The sequence below is a fragment of the Podarcis melisellensis genome (assembly GCF_964234715.1).
Source record: "Podarcis melisellensis genome assembly, chromosome: 5".
NCBI classification, from domain to species: Eukaryota; Metazoa; Chordata; class Lepidosauria; order Squamata; family Lacertidae; genus Podarcis; species Podarcis melisellensis.
Window position 1 is genome coordinate 98,355,940 of NC_138537.1, and position 16,671 is coordinate 98,372,610.

At 44.1% G+C, this 16,671-nt stretch overlaps 1 protein-coding gene across 2 annotated transcripts in view; it reads right to left on the reverse strand.

The window, feature by feature from the left end:
- The window catches only part of KIAA0930, a 68,449-nt gene extending 52,154 nt beyond the window's left edge, over positions 1 to 16,295 (reverse strand). For both annotated transcript variants that reach the window (XM_081913354.1, XM_081913355.1), the window contains exon 1: positions 16,016 to 16,295. In XM_081913354.1, coding sequence (XP_081769480.1) covers positions 16,016 to 16,163 — 148 coding nt within the window. In that variant the 5' untranslated portion in view covers positions 16,164 to 16,295. The remainder of the gene's footprint in view (positions 1 to 16,015) is intronic.
- Between the last annotated feature and the right edge of the window lie 376 nt (positions 16,296 to 16,671).

The window sequence follows — 16,671 nt, forward strand, 5'->3', positions numbered from 1 at the left end:
GTTGTTGGGGGAAGTCACACCCACCTGCCATACACCTGACTTCATACACAGCATCATATATGACATCAGGTGTGTGGCAGGCCAGGCCAGGGCAGGCCAGGCCTTCACAGGAACTGTTGGGGGCATATAGTGGCCTTCGATTTCTTCTTCGCAAGGGGGTCCACTCCCAACTATCCCTTGGCTGATGAGGAAGAGGAGACTGCCTTGTTCAAGGATGGGGAAATAATTTCCATTCACTAGAAACTGCTTCTCCCTCTTAGCACACCTGTAGAGAACCCACAGTAATCCAATGTGAATGGATCTAGTGCAAGAATTATCATGGCCAGTTCTGATTTGTCTCACTAGCTGAAACTAGTGCTTTTTTCACCAATATCATCATCTGAACAGCCAGACCTTTGGGCAGGAGGCGGGAGGTCTATGCACTTAATCTGTTCCTGCTGCCATTTGGACTCTATCCATGATAAAAATATAAGGTATTGTTTGTTTTGCTTTAGGTTTTATATTGTGGTTTTGGCTTTTAGTATATTCATGTAGGGTTTGGATGTAAACATAAGAAAGAAAGAAAGAAAGAAAGAAAGAAAGAAAGAAAGAAAGAAAGAAAGAAAGAAAGAAAGAAAGGGGGACCACTGGATCTACAAGCTGTAGTTTGGATCCTAAACTGTTTGAGTGGGGTGGGGGGTGGGGAGAAAGATTGTCATTCCAGTTAGAACAGACAATATCTAGTCCGATCATAATTATTTTACAAAAATGACTTTAAAAACCATTCTACACTGCCTTGGCCTGAGGCAATACAACCCAGACACAAGGGAAAACTAGGCCAGAACTGAAAGTGGAAAAGGTGGCAGTAATCCCTTCTTTCATAATCTAAAATTCTACACTCTTGCAGCAGAGGTCACGTCAACCCTCCAAAACTATTTTTCTCCAGTTATATCTCACATCTTTTTGTTTTAGACAGCTGTTTGCCAGATGGGGCATGATAGCCATTTCAATACATACAATAAAAATATAAAAAGAGCCCTGCTGGGCTGGACCAAAGCTCCCTCTAGCTCAGGATCCCCCTTTCCCACAGTGACCCACCAAATGCCTCTGGGAAGGGCAGAAGCAGGGCCTGTTGCTCTTCCCCCTGGCAAGTGAAATTGAGTGGCCTATCATCCCTGGAAGCTGCATACAGCCACCATCAAACACAGCTAATAGACAATGACAGACTTGTCTAATGAATTTCCCTTTAAAGCCATCAAACCTAGTCATCTTCTAAGCAGTCTTTCTCAACCTGTGGGTCTCCAGATGTTGCTGAACTACAACTCCCATCATGCCTAGCTAGCAAGGCCAGAGATCAGGGATGATGGGAGTTGTAGTCCAACAACATCTGGGGACCCACAGGTTGAGACATAGAAGTTCATAAACTGAGGCTATTCCTTTTGTCTGCCCTAAACTTCCTGCCAAGCTGGTTAATCAGATGACCATGAATTCCAGTGTTCTGAGGAAGAAAACCCTCTGTGTCATAGAATCCTAGTCATAGGTCTACACTATCTGTTTTGAGGTGCAGTGATCAGAACTCTGTACCTTCTTCAAACTGTTTCCAGTTCTCTTTAATTGCCACTGCCTGCTCATCATCATCATCATCACTTTTAATTTGTATACCGTCTTTCTATCTTACAATACCCAAGAATAGAAGCTGAAGAAACAAAGAATGTACACCTTATAACAATCTAATGCAATACAAAAATGTGATAATAAAACATAACTTTAAAATAAGCAACCTACATCAAATATATAACATTCAACAATCATTAGAATGGTATAAAATAATATTAAATATCAGCATATAAAAATTAAAACAGAAACCCACTCTAAATAATTTCTAAACTACAATCAATAAAACAACGGCAAGCCACAGTGCATAAAATAATGCAATACAAATTGAGAAGCAGAGACTGGAGGGCGGGGCGAGGCAGGTGGAAGGAGGCCTTGCCTGATGAAGTCTCTTCCCTCACAGTTCTTCCTCCAGGCACAGCTCCCTTATGAGGACTCCCAGGGCTGGCTGGGTGGGTGTAAATCCCTATTATTTCAACGCCTTCCAGCATCTGCTCCATTCTCAAATGAGCACTTTACACAAATCTCATTAGATTATCAAGAGGCTCAACTGTCAAAGTGAATTGCTAGAATCTAATAGTTAGATGACATTGGGACGCGGGTGGCGCTGTGGGTTAAACCACAGAGCCTCGGACTTGCTGATCAGAAGGTCGGCGGTTCGAATCCCCGCAACGGGGTGAGCTCCCATTCCTCAGTCCCTGCTCCTGCCAACCTAGCAGTTCGAAAGCACATCAAAGTGCAAGTAGATAAATAGGTACTGCTCCTGCAGGAAGGTAAATGACATTTCCGTGCGCTGCTCTGGTTCGCCAGAAGTGGCTTAGTCATGCTGGCCACATGACCCAGAAATACTCTCTGTGGACAATGGCCAGCTCCCTCGGCCAGTCAAGCGAGATGAGCACTGCAACCCCAGAGTCGGCCACGACTGAACCTAATGATCAGGGGTCCCTTTACCTTTATCTAATTGTTAGTTGAACAAGAGAGGATAGGAGTAATCTAAAAACATATTCACAAGATCTTGCAGAGCAAGCAGTTACAGACACACCAGAAATAGGCTTCACCTTCTACCTCATAATAGGCCAATAGTAAAATCAAAAGGATTTATACTGATCTTCAACTGAAACTAACCTTATGTATGTTGAGTTATGCTTTTCCAGTGACAAATGTTGAGCTCAGAGTGGCTCAGAGTAATCATAATAGTATTTTTAAAAAAATACAAAGCAAACAGCAGCAACAAACTCGTCAAAACAATTAATACAATTGAATAAAGTCATAGTAACTCATTGCCCAGATACTTCTTGATCACACAGAATCTTATTCCAGAACACCAAAAAATGGATTAGCTGTATGTACAACTGCTACTTCTCTCCTTCCTTGACTTATGCCCTTCCCAATCTAATATCTAGACTGGGAACTCCTGAGCAAAAGGGGCTGCTGTTTTGCTTTGTAAACACCATGTTTTCCAAACGCCAAGTTAATTTTTGTCAGGTCCAGAGAACGTGTTAGGGCTCCTGCTTGGATTCCATTGGCAATGGTCCCCTCTGGCAAAAGTGTGGCAGAGTAGAAAGCATGACACAGAACACACACACCCCTTGCCATAGTGGTCACTGTCAGTGACACTTTTGCACAAAAAGAGGATATGTCATACCAAGATGGTTGAGTTTCTGTTGTTCTGGTCACGAAAATGTCTAGTTTCTAATCGGGAAAATAAATTTTAGACTTTTCTTAGCAATGCGTTTTAATACTCACTTCCTGTTTTAACAAACTGCCTGCGCATTGAAAGGGGAAGGGGAACCACCTCTGATGGTGGCTCAGAAGCAGACCAGCAAACCGGGTTTAGGAAGATGAAAGCATCTAAAAGCCAGCTGGTAGACAAAGCATTGCGGCATAGAGCGATATGGATACGTACAGAGCGGAAGCAATCACCTTGACAAAATTGCAGCCACTCTAGATCACTTTTCCCTGTCAAATCATGAAAGCCATTATTATCTCTGCCATGCCATGCCATGACACGGCAAGTGCCTTGGGAATAAAGGTAAAGGTAAAGGTACCCCTGCCCGTACGGGCCAGCAGTGTCCGACTCTAGGGTTGCGCGCTCATCTCGCTCTAGAGGCCATGAGCCGGCGCCGTCCGAAGACACTTCCGGGTCACGTGGCCCGCATGACGAAGCTGCAGCTGGCGAACTGGCATCAGCGCCGCACACAGAAACGCCGTTTACCTTCCCGCTAGAAAGCGGTACCTATTTATCTACTTGCACTTAGGGGTCCTTTCAAACTGCTAGGTGGGCAGGAGCTGGGACCGAAAGACGGGAGCTCACCCCGCTGCGAGGATTCGAACCGCCGACCTTACGATCAGCAAGTCCTAGGCACTGAGGTTTTACCCACAGCGCCACCCGCGTCCCTGCCTTGGGAATACTTGCTAGTTAAAGAGGCGAGGATGGTGGCACTAGACATTCATTGCTCAAAGGCCAGCAGAACCCTGTTGCAAAAGGTAAGTGGCAACAGAAAAGAACCAGAGTGACCCAGATACCCTCTTGCCCACAGATTGGGCATATCAGTCAAGTTTTTAAGATGCATTTTGGCTGTATATATAATAGGTGCAAAAGCATAAATACTGAGGAAATATAAAATTACTGTGTTAAATACCTTCAATATCTTAAGACATTTAAGACATTGCTTACACTGTTTGAAATTTTCAAGAGCATAAAAGTATTTCAGCAAAAAAAAATCCAGGAAAAGCTTTGAATTGGTTTCAATATTTTGTGACATTTAAGCTACATGAAGCGTATTTTACTGATTCAGCCCCCAATTAAGCATTACAGTTCAAAAACTTTTCACTATTGGGAAAACATTTCAAGATATTTACACAGCACATAAAATTAACATGGTTCACTTCACCAACTTTATTATTTATGTACTGTATGTGTTTATTTATTGAAATACTCAGTGCTTTTCTTCGGGGGGGGGGAGGTGCCAGTCCTGCATATCCTTTGAGTATCCCCAGAAAAAAATTCACTGGAAATATTTATAAACTGCACTTTTATAGGATATATCAAGGTGGTCAATTTAGGTCAATGATTTTTTTCTGGAAAACTCACACCATTGTTTACCAGCTTTATGAATTTGTGCTTCACATAACCTTAAGACACCACAAAAGTGGTTAATCTTAAGTATGGGTAGTGAAAGCAAGCCAACTTCCAACTGCAGCTAATGAAGGTGGCTCATTTCTACAAACCATAGTTTAGATTAACCACAATTCAGAGTTCAGGTGCCACACTAAACCACAGCACATCGTAACGGAAGCAGGTGCTTTCCATCCCATCTTCACGGCTATTGCTGGAGGGGAACTGGTGAATGGGGAGCAGGGGAGTCCAGGGACTGCTAGCGTAGTTCTTAACAGTACTAACCCATGGTTTCATATTCCATCTGAATACTGCTGCTGTGTTGAAACATTCTTACAAAGCATCTAGAAGAACATGTTTATGACCAATCTTGCACGTTTCAGTTGCTGGCTCCGTTATTGATCTTCAGAGCTGTTGAGCACCCAAAGCTGTCATGCCCTTCAACTGGATTTGCAAATGCTCTGCAGTCCCCTTAAATCAATTCCTCTAAAGCGGACCTGCCTGCTGGGGTTTGGCAGCAGCCCAATGGAGGCTTACTAATTCTGAAACAAGGTATCCCTGGAAGCCCCACTCAGCACTTTTCCATCACTAATAATAGAAGTGAGATCTAAATAATGATCATTTAAATTCTGGAGTTCCTCCAAATGCAGCCCAGGGAGTTCTACCACAGAACTGACTGCATTTTTTAAAAAAAGTACTGAACTGCAGCCAAAGTTATATGTGGGTTTTTCTTTGGACCTCTGGCATCTTGCATTAATAGAAGAGAAAACACATTCTACTGCCAGGAAGAGATCTAAGTCCCCACACAAAAAATGGCACCGTCATGAATGCCTTCATTAAAGCAGCACAACAAAACAGGCGCAGATCGCATGCTTAGAACCCCTGGCATCCTTAGTTAAAGGATATGATGGAAGAGCGGGGGGAGGGGGGCAGGCTCTGACTGAGACTTTGGACTACCACAGGCAATGGGGCAGATCAAAGGTCTGGCTGTGTAAGGTAGTTTCATATTTTTTTTAAAAAAAGCCTGTTCGCTATTTAAACAATTGTAAACTCTGAAAACAACATATGAAGAGCTATAGGGTTACATCTCACTGAGATGTGTTGGCCTTCTGAATAGTTCACCCCAAATTTTAGCTCTTGTTTTCCTTAAGGGGAATTAACACAAGCAGAAGAAGCAAACCACAAGTTCTCCTTACTAATAAAATGGGCGTTAAATACTAAGAACAGATTGCTCACCCCTCTGTGACTTCCTGTATACAACTGACAGTAAAACACACGAACACCAATCTGAAAAACAAGAGCTACACTTCCAAATGAATGGCAGCCGAATATTCATCCATAAGGAATTTAAAGAGGTATGTTGTTGTTGTTAAGCTCAGCATGCAGGGTTTGCTTCCTCTAAGTGGAGATTATGTAGGGGGTGGGGATCTGAAGGTAGTGTCCTAAAGGCTTATCACACTGAAAGCAAGGGGTCTGATATCCAACTAAGTCATACTGCATGACTAACATTGGATATCACTCAAATCTTATGGTAGGAAGGGTCCTTTTCTATAGGTGCCAGAGGATATGAGAGAGAGAGAGAGAGAGAGAGAGAGAGAGAGAGAGAGAGAGAGAGAGAGAGAGAGAGAGAGAGAGAGACTAATTGTGCATATTTCTAAGCTACGCTTTAAATCAAAGACAAGAATGCACAGCATGACACTACTGGCTGATGCTATCGAGGAAAAATACAACAGAGAAAGAACCGATACCAAGATACAGCCAGTTAGAGCTCTGAGCAACAGCAGGATGCGCATGTTAAGGGCAACACCTCAATGTGCAGCCAAGACCTGGGGTGACATCATCCAGTCTGCTGAGCAAGGGGAGTGAGTTAAAATCATGTCCTCCTGTCAGAACTCTGGAACAAGGCATAGGATGCCTTTATGCCACAATTCTGCCACCAGGGGAATTGACAAGCAAGCAGAAACCTTTATTAACTTCCTGCTCACATTCCTTTTTCTTTTTCAGCAAGCTGCAAGACTAAGAAACAAAGCAGACAAGACAATCCTCTTTCCAGGCTGCCAGCCACCAATTAACCTAGATCACCCCTCCTTCCCCTTTGTACAGTTTCAGAAATCCAAACACTGTTTCAGTAAATGCAACAGTAGTGTTGTTTTTCAACGGTTATCAAAAATATATTTGACACACAAATTAATAGGTCCAACAATCAAATAGAGAATTTTAGTGACCTGCTTTTTCATCAATTAAAGCCGATTACATTTACATAGATGCGCATGTTGCCAAAGTCTGACTGTGGATGTTGAAGAAAGTGCAAGGTACCTTTTGCTTACAAAACTGTAGCTACACATTGATAGAAAGAGCTGCCAGCTTTAACCTTTTATTTTTTTTATTCCTCACTACAGTAATAAAAGAGATTTAAACATCACCATCCATTTGTCCCACGTATTTTCTGAATTCAGCCATTACAAGTTTGACATAGGAACAGACTACATTGAAGAGTTCCCACATCAATTCCATATACCAGGCTCACACTTACGTAACTCAAAAGACACCATTCATACATGAGGGAGGCATCAGCAGACAATGGGGTGAGCAGGAGGTGTGCAGAATACCACAAACTGCAGAAAAAATCTGGGGGGGTGGAACTGCCCCATAAGTAACTTAAAAGTACAGAATGTTCAGTGGCTCAGATGGGGGGGTGCCAATTGAAATAGGGGGGCAGAGACACATTATGAAGAAAGCACCAATGTCAGGAAAGGTCACTTCCTGATTCACAGTGTAAAGCAATTTTTATATGTCCGCTGCAACAGAAAATGATTCAAGAAATCCTGTATTTTAATAAAGGCACAACTGGGCAACAGCAAATCCACCCTCCCAAAGCCCAAAAGGCAGCAGCAAAGACAAGAGCTCCTACTCTAATTCAGTTCTTCTTTAGCAGAAGTTTAAAAATGTAAGTGCCAGTGCAAATTTTCACAGCAAATACAGCCCATTATCCTCCAAACTGAAGGTTAGGAAAGAGTGTCTTATGAAAGCCCTGCTGTGTAGCTCATACGCTGGTCAGGCTCCAAAAAACAAGCTTCCAGTGTTGTCCAGAGATACTGGACCCCATCACAGGTTGAGAGATGGGCTACAGCTATCCATTGTTTTTATCTTCAGATTGCAGGTTGGTCTGAGAAAATAATGCACAACAAGCCTGCAATGTAGTTGATCATTATACCTCTATTTCAAGTGGCAGGGCGGCTATGCTCAAAATCCACTGTTAAATGCACACCAGAAGTAGGATGACTTACGTTTGTCTCCTCTCGCCTCCCCTCAGCCAAATCCATTGGCTCGGCTGCAAACTGAACTATTGAACTATTAAAATATTCCAGATGAGAAACACTTGGAATTAGGGATTCCTGCCTTTGGAGCTAACTTTTGTGTTATCTACACCCTTTTGCCACAGGCTCAGCAGGGCCAACTAGGCAGATGCTGAGGGTACAGAACTCAAGAGAGGAGCAGTACTCTCCATTGAGGGAAAGGGTGTTTTATACAGATTAGTTTTGGTTATATCGTATAAATTTCTGATAATCTTTTACTTTTATCTTTTTTGAAGTAATTCATACATTAGAATTGTTGTTTACGTATAATTGAAATAGATAGTCCATAGAGCAGATTAGTGGTTATGTTGAAGAGAGATTCCAAAAGTTACAACATTATAATTCCCTATTTGGCTACCTGTATGATATATACAGTATCAACAACAACAAAAAATAATCTACTGAAGATGTACTTAATGCCTGTGAGAATTTGGAAAAACCACTACTGCAAAAATATTGATGCTGAAGATCTGTGCTGTGAACTTATAACAATAGTTCAAAGACTTCCAAAGTCTATGCAGCTACAAGGAGAACTTCTCTTCATACTACAATAAAAACTCCTGGATAATGTGCCTAATGTTTCTGTTGCTCTAAGGATCGTTCTCAAACTTCTTCCCAAGTCAGTGGCAAGTGGCGAACGCAATTTCTCAAAGCTCAAACTTATAAAAACTTACATACGCTCAACAATGTTGCAGAAGAAACTAGTTGTTGGCTTGGCAGCTATATCCATTCAACATGCCCAAGCATCAGGGCTCGACTTGAAATAATTGGTTGGGAAATTTGCAAAGGAAAAGGAATGGAAAGTGAGATATGGGTCTTCTTTTGCATTTCAGAAAGATAATTAAAGGTTGTTGTATTATATATTCTTGCAATTTAAAATAAATTTAGCAATTTCAAGTTTTGTAGTTTTCATTTTTTTTCTACAATACATCTGTTTTTGAAAACTGAATTTAGCAATGCGGGGGGGGGGGTTGCCGGTGCAAGTTGTTAACCTTGCCTAGGGCTCAAAACAGCCCTACATGTCATCGATACTGCAACATTTTGTTGAAGGGCCCACTTGTTGAGAAGGAAAGAATGGAATTGACCCTCACTGAGGGAGGGAGGCCTTTCTAAGGAAAACAATTATCTGAATTAGGCAGGACTGAGGTTGTATGTGTGCCCAAAATAAGCTGCCACTCACAATGACCCAACCTCATGTGGAAGGATGATGTGGCAAACAAGGAAGCATATGTCAATTCCAGACACAAAACATTATTACTCAGATAGATTGTTATTCCTTAAAGAGCCAGTGCTTTTCATTTTTCTGCAACTGAACCTTGCAAGGTTCAAGCCTGTTTACCAACTACATCCCTTGGAAATCCTCTCCATTGGCTCACAGGCATGAATTCTGGCTACAATGACCAGTCAATACTGACAGACACCACCTCAACTTATTCTAGGGCTCAGCCCTAGCAAGGAAATTGTGTTCTGAGTGAAAGCAAGCCGCCCTCCCAGAGTGTTCTGCACAAACTCTCACACGAAAAACAGCCCACAACCTTCTTGATGAAGTTAAGGTTAAGTAACAGTGTCTCACACAAAAGGATAAATCCTTTACAAATCTGGCATGAATTATGCAAAGCATGAGGGAATTATGTACTGTATTACCATTTCTACTGGAGAAGTATCTAATGGAGATAATCACAGATTACTATGCTAGGTGTGACACAGATGACAAAGAAATAGGTGGGTGGCCAATTTTAGATGGCCAGGAGGAAAAAAGAGGGCACACATTTGCACATGTTTATATATAGATAGATAGACAGAAAGGAAGGATTGCAACAATTCAAACAGAAGGGCACTCCATCTGCAAATAGTGGTGAAGACTGTGCCCAGAGAGACTTGCACACCTGCTCAGCCTGCTGCCCAGGTGCCAACTGCTGGGCTTCTCCTGCTCTCCCTCCTTGGGCTGTTTTAGCCTTAAAGCTGACTTGGGCTTGACAGCCACTCACCAAGGAAAAACAACGTATTCTCGCTCTCTTTTCCAAAGACAGTCCCTATTCTTCGCTGTCTCCTGTAAAACCCCATCCTGTATTGCCATTTGGAGAGGCACAAGGGTGCTTTCTTAAGAGGCACTGTGTTCTGATGCATGCTAGGGAAGTCTCTAAGACCAGGCCCTTTCCCTGGGCCTTCAGAAGCAATATTTCCAGGCGGGTGAGTGCATGGAAACTGCACCTCAAACTCTAATGCACAGTAGCATGCTGCTTTGCTGCTGCTTCTTTTCCACCCTTGCCATCCTGAGTCAGGAGTCATCAAAGTTAGTCACCTGGTCAGCAGAGACACCTTCTCATCCTTCTTGATGGCTACACCTGCTGGGTTCAAGGCCAGCACAAGGATGCCCTCCCCACCCTAGACCTTGAGGGAGAGAGAGAGAGAAGAGAGAGAGAAGAGAGAGAGAGAGAGAGAGAGAGAGAGAGAGAGAGAGAGAGAGAGAGAGAGTCTCTCTACTGTACACTTTCTCTATTTCCATTGGTGGGATTTTAATCCAACATTATCCAAAACACATTTGTAATTTGTTGTAAGATAATAGGGGAATTCCATGAACATGTCAATCTACTGTCCCATTTTTCATTTTCACATATAGTGAAATTTCCAAAGTTCAGTATCTGGCAAAAGTTTCTCAAAATGGTATTCTACACGTGAATAAAACAACCAGAAGCATGATAAGCAAAGCATTACTCAGAATTTCTCTAATTCCCCCCCCCCAAGTACATTTTAAAAATCTCTCAAGAAAACAGAGTCTAGGTTAATTGCCCTTTATTGTATTGATAGTTTTGGTTTCTCATTTGGAGAAATGACAATAAATTTTCCGTTAGGAACAAAATTAGATGAGCTTAGGACACTAAAATGTATGATGGTTTAGTGTGTTACATTAGTTACAAAAACACATGCCCCCCCCCAACAAATGAAAAGAAAAAAACTACATAATTTAACTTCATTCTATTCTTTGAGATTCTTAGATAAATTAATTGAAATGCGCTTTTCATATGTTTCTTGGGACCCGTGTAACACAACATTGGTGCAACTTATATAGCATAAATGTGTTGTCTTGTGCACCATTCAATAATAATAGTGAAACAAAAGCTGCATGTTCAGAAGCAGCAATAAATATCCCTCTAAACTAGAGACAGGGAACCTGAGGCCATCCAGATGTTGCCAGATTCTGTCAGCCAAAGTTGGCACGATCCACACTTGGGCATGGAGGGAGGGCAACCCAACAACAGACTGGAGACAAAGAGCCGTAGCTGGCCAGCGTGAGTGGGGGGTCACCCAGTTGATCCCTGGTCTGATCCAGCAATACTTTTCTGACACACGCGCCAAAGCACAGGGCTTGGCATGTATACTGCAATAGGTACTGGACTGGCACTGACTCACACTTTCGTCTAAATCTGGCACATTTGCCAAAATCATCAACCACTCTTGCAGCAGGCAAAGCAGATTAAAGGAAGAGGACAAGGCAGGCGCTCCGCGTGGTGTTTCTATCAGGGATAGCAGATCAAGGTATCTGCTGCCTCTGCCTCAGGAGCCCCTGCTCTTTGGTGTCTGGATAGAAGAGGGAAGCCAGTATTGTACCTCACTGCATCCCACATTGTCAAGGCTCATCCAATAATTTCCCATGGAAATTACAAAGATGCACAGCAAGCCCCATTTTTAGGTGCATGGGTTTTTGCCCTTTTCATAACCAGCAAAAAAAGAATAGGGTCACACTACTTTTATTCCGAAGGGAACGGAGCCTGGTGAGTCACTGAACCAGCACCATATTCCCAATCTAGATTGGGCCCCTGCTAATGGCACTTTCAGGGCCCCCCAGCCGCTTTTCCTAAAAAATAAAAGTAACCATGTATGTATGTTTGTTTTTGAACTCTGACATGCAGTTTGGCCACAAATTAGGCAAAGTAATTAGCCCTATGCAAATATGATTAATCTCTGTGCAGGATTTCTCCCTTTCTGTTTTAAAAGCAGAACACAAATTGCCCTGCTTATGTGAGATGATGCTATATGGACATCTGATATTTTAACAGACTTTTTCACTGTTACAATGACCCCACTTATATGTGATGTCACAGATTGAGGATCAGATCTCCTGATGTAATTAAAATAAACAGCTCCAGTAGGCAGGAGCATGCAGTTTATTGCTGAAATAGCTGGAAATGGAGATACAACATGACTCTTTATGTGTTAACATAAAGAGAAAATGAAAACTTGGCTAGATTTATTTACAGTACTACATTAAAAACATAAGACTGAACGTATAGAACAAAGATGTAAATAGCGGGCAACATTCCTGAAGTGAAAGGGACTGGTCAAAACTGATGACTGGCCTACACTTAGATACAGCTTCATTATTTTACCTTGTGACTGCAAACATTTTACAGATGTGGTCACATGCAAGTTCATACATATTTGCACTGGAAAAACTGCAAGAGCAAAAATGAATACATAACCTAAGTCACTTTGACAGAGAATAGTATTATATTCAGAATCCCAAGCTACCCACATTGCCTTCCTTGGCAGTTATTTCACAATAAGCTTCTAAAGAGATGGATTGGGCTGTATAGATTTTCTCAAGCTTACTATTTTCTAAAGAAGCGCCTAGTATGAACAACAAGCATAGAGAATCTTTAGCCTCTACTGTATTTGCACAGACCCAAAGGTAGTTCACTTAGACCCTGACAGACACTATGAAGTCACTCATAGCAGGGAGGGTCTGATTCAGATAGAGATGGAGGTGGGAAGAAAAGCTAAACAAAAGAGCATCAAACCATCTAATAAGCTTGTGATTTCACACACACCCAACAACAATATATGACTCAGTCTGACAATAACCAGAGAACTGGTACATTATCAAACACTGGGACAGAATTCAGGTGCTGTGTAAGAACTGCTGGTCAGTCCAAGACATCTTGGCACTACGGTGGCACATCAGACACAAGGTAGTGGCAGCACACAAAAGAGAAACAGAGAGGGCAGAATGCAACTTTAACAACGACAACAACAATAATAATTTATTTATACCCCAGCTACTCTGGGCAGCTCCCAACAGAATATTAAAAATAGAATCAAGCATTAAAAACTTCTCTAAACAGGGCTGCCTTCAGATGCCTTCTAAAAGTCGGGTGGTTGTTTATTTCCTTGACATCTGGTGGGAGGGCGTGCCCCAGGGCAGGTGCCACTACAGAGAAGGCCTTCTGCCTGGTTCCCTGTAGCTTGACTTCTCGCAGTGAGGGAACCACCAGAAGACCCTCGGAGGTGAACAGTGTCCAGGCTGAACGATGGGGGTGGAGACGCTCCTTTAAGTATACTAGGCCAAGGCCGTTTAGGGCTTTAAAGGTCAGCACCAACACTTTGAATTGTGCTCGGAAACGTACTGGGAGCCAATGTAGGTCTTTCAGGACCGGTGTTATGTGGTCTTGGCAGCCACTCCCAGTCACTTAAACTTGGCTAGGGGCTGGCCACTCTGAATGCCTAATTTGTTGCAATAAAGCAGCTACAATGGCAGTACAACCAAAAGGCAACGTTACAGAAAAGTCACTCATTTGATTCAGATAAAAGTTCATTGCAGAAACATCCATGAACGCTATGGACGATTTTAGAAAGTGCTCTAGAGTGTCCACTTCTTTCACGTGGGGCTGTTGGACCTCATCTTGACCTTCTGTGAACCCTGAGAGCCCCATAGAACCCAAGCAACTTGTGACTGCACATAGGCAAGCAGGCGACCTGCAGTGGTCCACAGGCTCAGGGAATGTTGTGTACCATTACTGATGTTTCCACTGGGAAAGTGAAACTCTGTTGTGCCCCCAAATAAATTTTATGATTTGAGGTGGGGGAGGGAGGACAAAATAACTCAGCTGTTCTACAGGAATGTATTCCTAGGAGAGTAAGCAAGGCAAACCTGTTAGAAGTTTTGACCAACATCTTCAAAGGATATTAGAAGCAACAGAAAACAGATTACTTTTAAAGCTCTTAACCTATTTACACAGAGATTAGGCCAGATCCTATCCAGACATAGACCTCAGAACACACAGCAGGTGTTGGATCAACACAGGAAGCAGTCAAGGTCCAATTTCTTTTTGGGGGGTGGGATGTGGGGAGAGAAAAAGATACTCTTGTTTGCATGGCCTTCTAGATACAGAAGTACAGAGCCAGCTTTATTCTCTCAGCATAAAGCTTCAGTTTTGTTTCCCAGTTTGTTTTCTCCCAGAGAAATAAAATCAATGCTGCTTTATCAAATTCCCTCACAGATGGCTATGGATTGTTTCCATGTGATGTGAGATCTCAGCTGTTAGGCAGAGTCCGCACATGCAAAATGCTCCTGCGGCTCCTGCTCTGACAACAGGATCCATGCACCATAAATTACAGCCATGAGTCAGAGATAAGAGAGACAATGAAGAAAAGGCTCTATGCTGGCTATCTGAGCAAGTGTGTAAGTAAAAGAGGTGGGGAAAGAGGGAGAACCAAGCCATGTGGATTTCAATTAAGCTATAATGCTGCTGCAGTCCTTTCCAGGGAGCCACCAGAAATGCACACTCTCCATCCCTTTCCTGCTATCTAGCTGTCTTCTCCCACCATCTAGCTCAGACTAGTAAATAGCCCAACAAAAACGTTTAATAGCTCAGACAGGCATATCTCTGCTAGCCTGAGGCAAACACAGACTGAAGGGAAAACAGAACCCAGACTCTCTCACCGCTTGCAAAGGCCTCTCTGTGGGGAGACAGTTCTCTTTTGCCACAAGCAGTTGGACTAGTGGCCACTTACAAGGGTCTCCTGATCAATTTAACAACCGGAAGATAAGACAAACTTTGTCAAATCTAGACAAGCAACCTCAAGACAGTCATGTACTGCTCCATTGCGGGTTTTCGACATTGTTAAGGGAGCAACAGGCATCAACTATACATTGAAGCAATAGACAGAAACCTCAAACATGTGGATTTTGGGGCCTAGTAACCTTATTTTGACAGGCAGAGTGCTTCTAAGAACTGCTTAGCATGCTGTTTCTCATACCTACATAAGAGCATGTGATGTGGGTTAGCTAACAGAATAATACATGCTTCCCACTGTTATATTCACAGATCACCAGCAGACACAAATTCCCACCCTGCTTTCAGCATCTGCTTATCAGCTGAGCAGGAATCCCTGAAGTGAACATGAGGGGAGGGGCAGTTTGTCATGAGAATATCTCCTAAAATTACCTTTTTTCTTGTTTAGGTAAATAAAAATCTTTGGGAGGGGGGAGTACAAGGAGTCTTGTATTCTCTTATGTGGTTTATATGCTCCTGGGCCCACCTCTGGCATATTTTAACCCTTGAAACCTATCAAGGAGGGACAGGAACCAATGCGTCCTTGAGCAAGTGCAGAGTACATTTCCTTCCCCACTAAATATCGACAAAGAGCTCAATCTTATCAGGAATCTGGCGGAAGGATTCGCCTGTTTCCAAACAGACCTGGGTACTGGCATGCCTTCTTCTTAGAAATTAAGTAGGCCTCCTTTGCATCTGGTTCACACCCTAAAAGATATGGATCTATAAAGTAGCCCAAAACTGGGCTGCCACTTTTATAACAAGAAAGAGAGAGCGATGTCTTGGTTCTGTGCCTTTGACAGCAGCCTCGCCCGCTCCGAGAAACGCAGCATATGAACTCCCCCTCCTCCCTTATCTCCACGGCACGAAGAGGGGTCTGCTGCCAGGTTTCTGTGGCTACCAGGTTGCCTTTGGCCCTGTTGGTCTGTCTCTTCCAATCTGAAAAGGTGGCAAAGGCCAGCAGCCCAAGCTACGCGCTGCTGCGTCTATTCTGTTTCAGCAGCAACACGCAGCGCTAGGGAGGCGCATCGGGGCAGAGAGCTGCCCTGACGGGGTGTCGGCCCTCCTCTTCCTCGCAGGGAAGCCCCCGGCCCCTCACTCACTCACTCACTCACCCAGCCCGCTGATCTCCTGGCGGATGTTGACGCGGTTCCTCTCCTCCACTATCGCGCGAAGCATCTGCTGGAGAGATCGGTCCAAGTCGCCTCCGTCCTCCTCGTCTTCTCTCGGCCCAGCCTGGCCGAAGGGCTTGAAGGATGCCATGCCGACGCCCCCCGAGATGCGCTCATCGCAGTCTGCCGGGGAGGGGGAGCCGCGGCAGGACTTCCCCCTTCCTTCCTTCCTCCTCCTCTCTTTCGAGGTCGGCGAGGAATCTTCGTTAATATATCTATATCTGTCTTTTTCCTGCCTTGCGCGGAGCAGGAGAGAGGGCGAGTCTCCGGCTAAGGGCTGAGCCGGGGACCCCGCGGGAAGGACAGCGGCGCGCCTCGGCTCGGCTCCTCTTCCATGGCCCCCAAGCAGCCAGATGTTCCCGGCGCGCTGCCCCAGGCAAAGTCCGGCGCCGTCCGAGCGGGGAGGCGCTTCCGCTCCCCGATCAGCTGAGAGGCTGCGGCGCCCGACCAGCACTTCCTGCAACACGCGGCCGGGAGGAGGAGGAGACGCCGCCGCCGGGGCTGGCAGCCAATGGGCGCGCCCACGAGGGGGGTCGAGCGGCTGAAGTCATGGCGCCCCGAGGAGGCGGGGGGCGGGGGGGACCCGGCCTGGCCTCCCA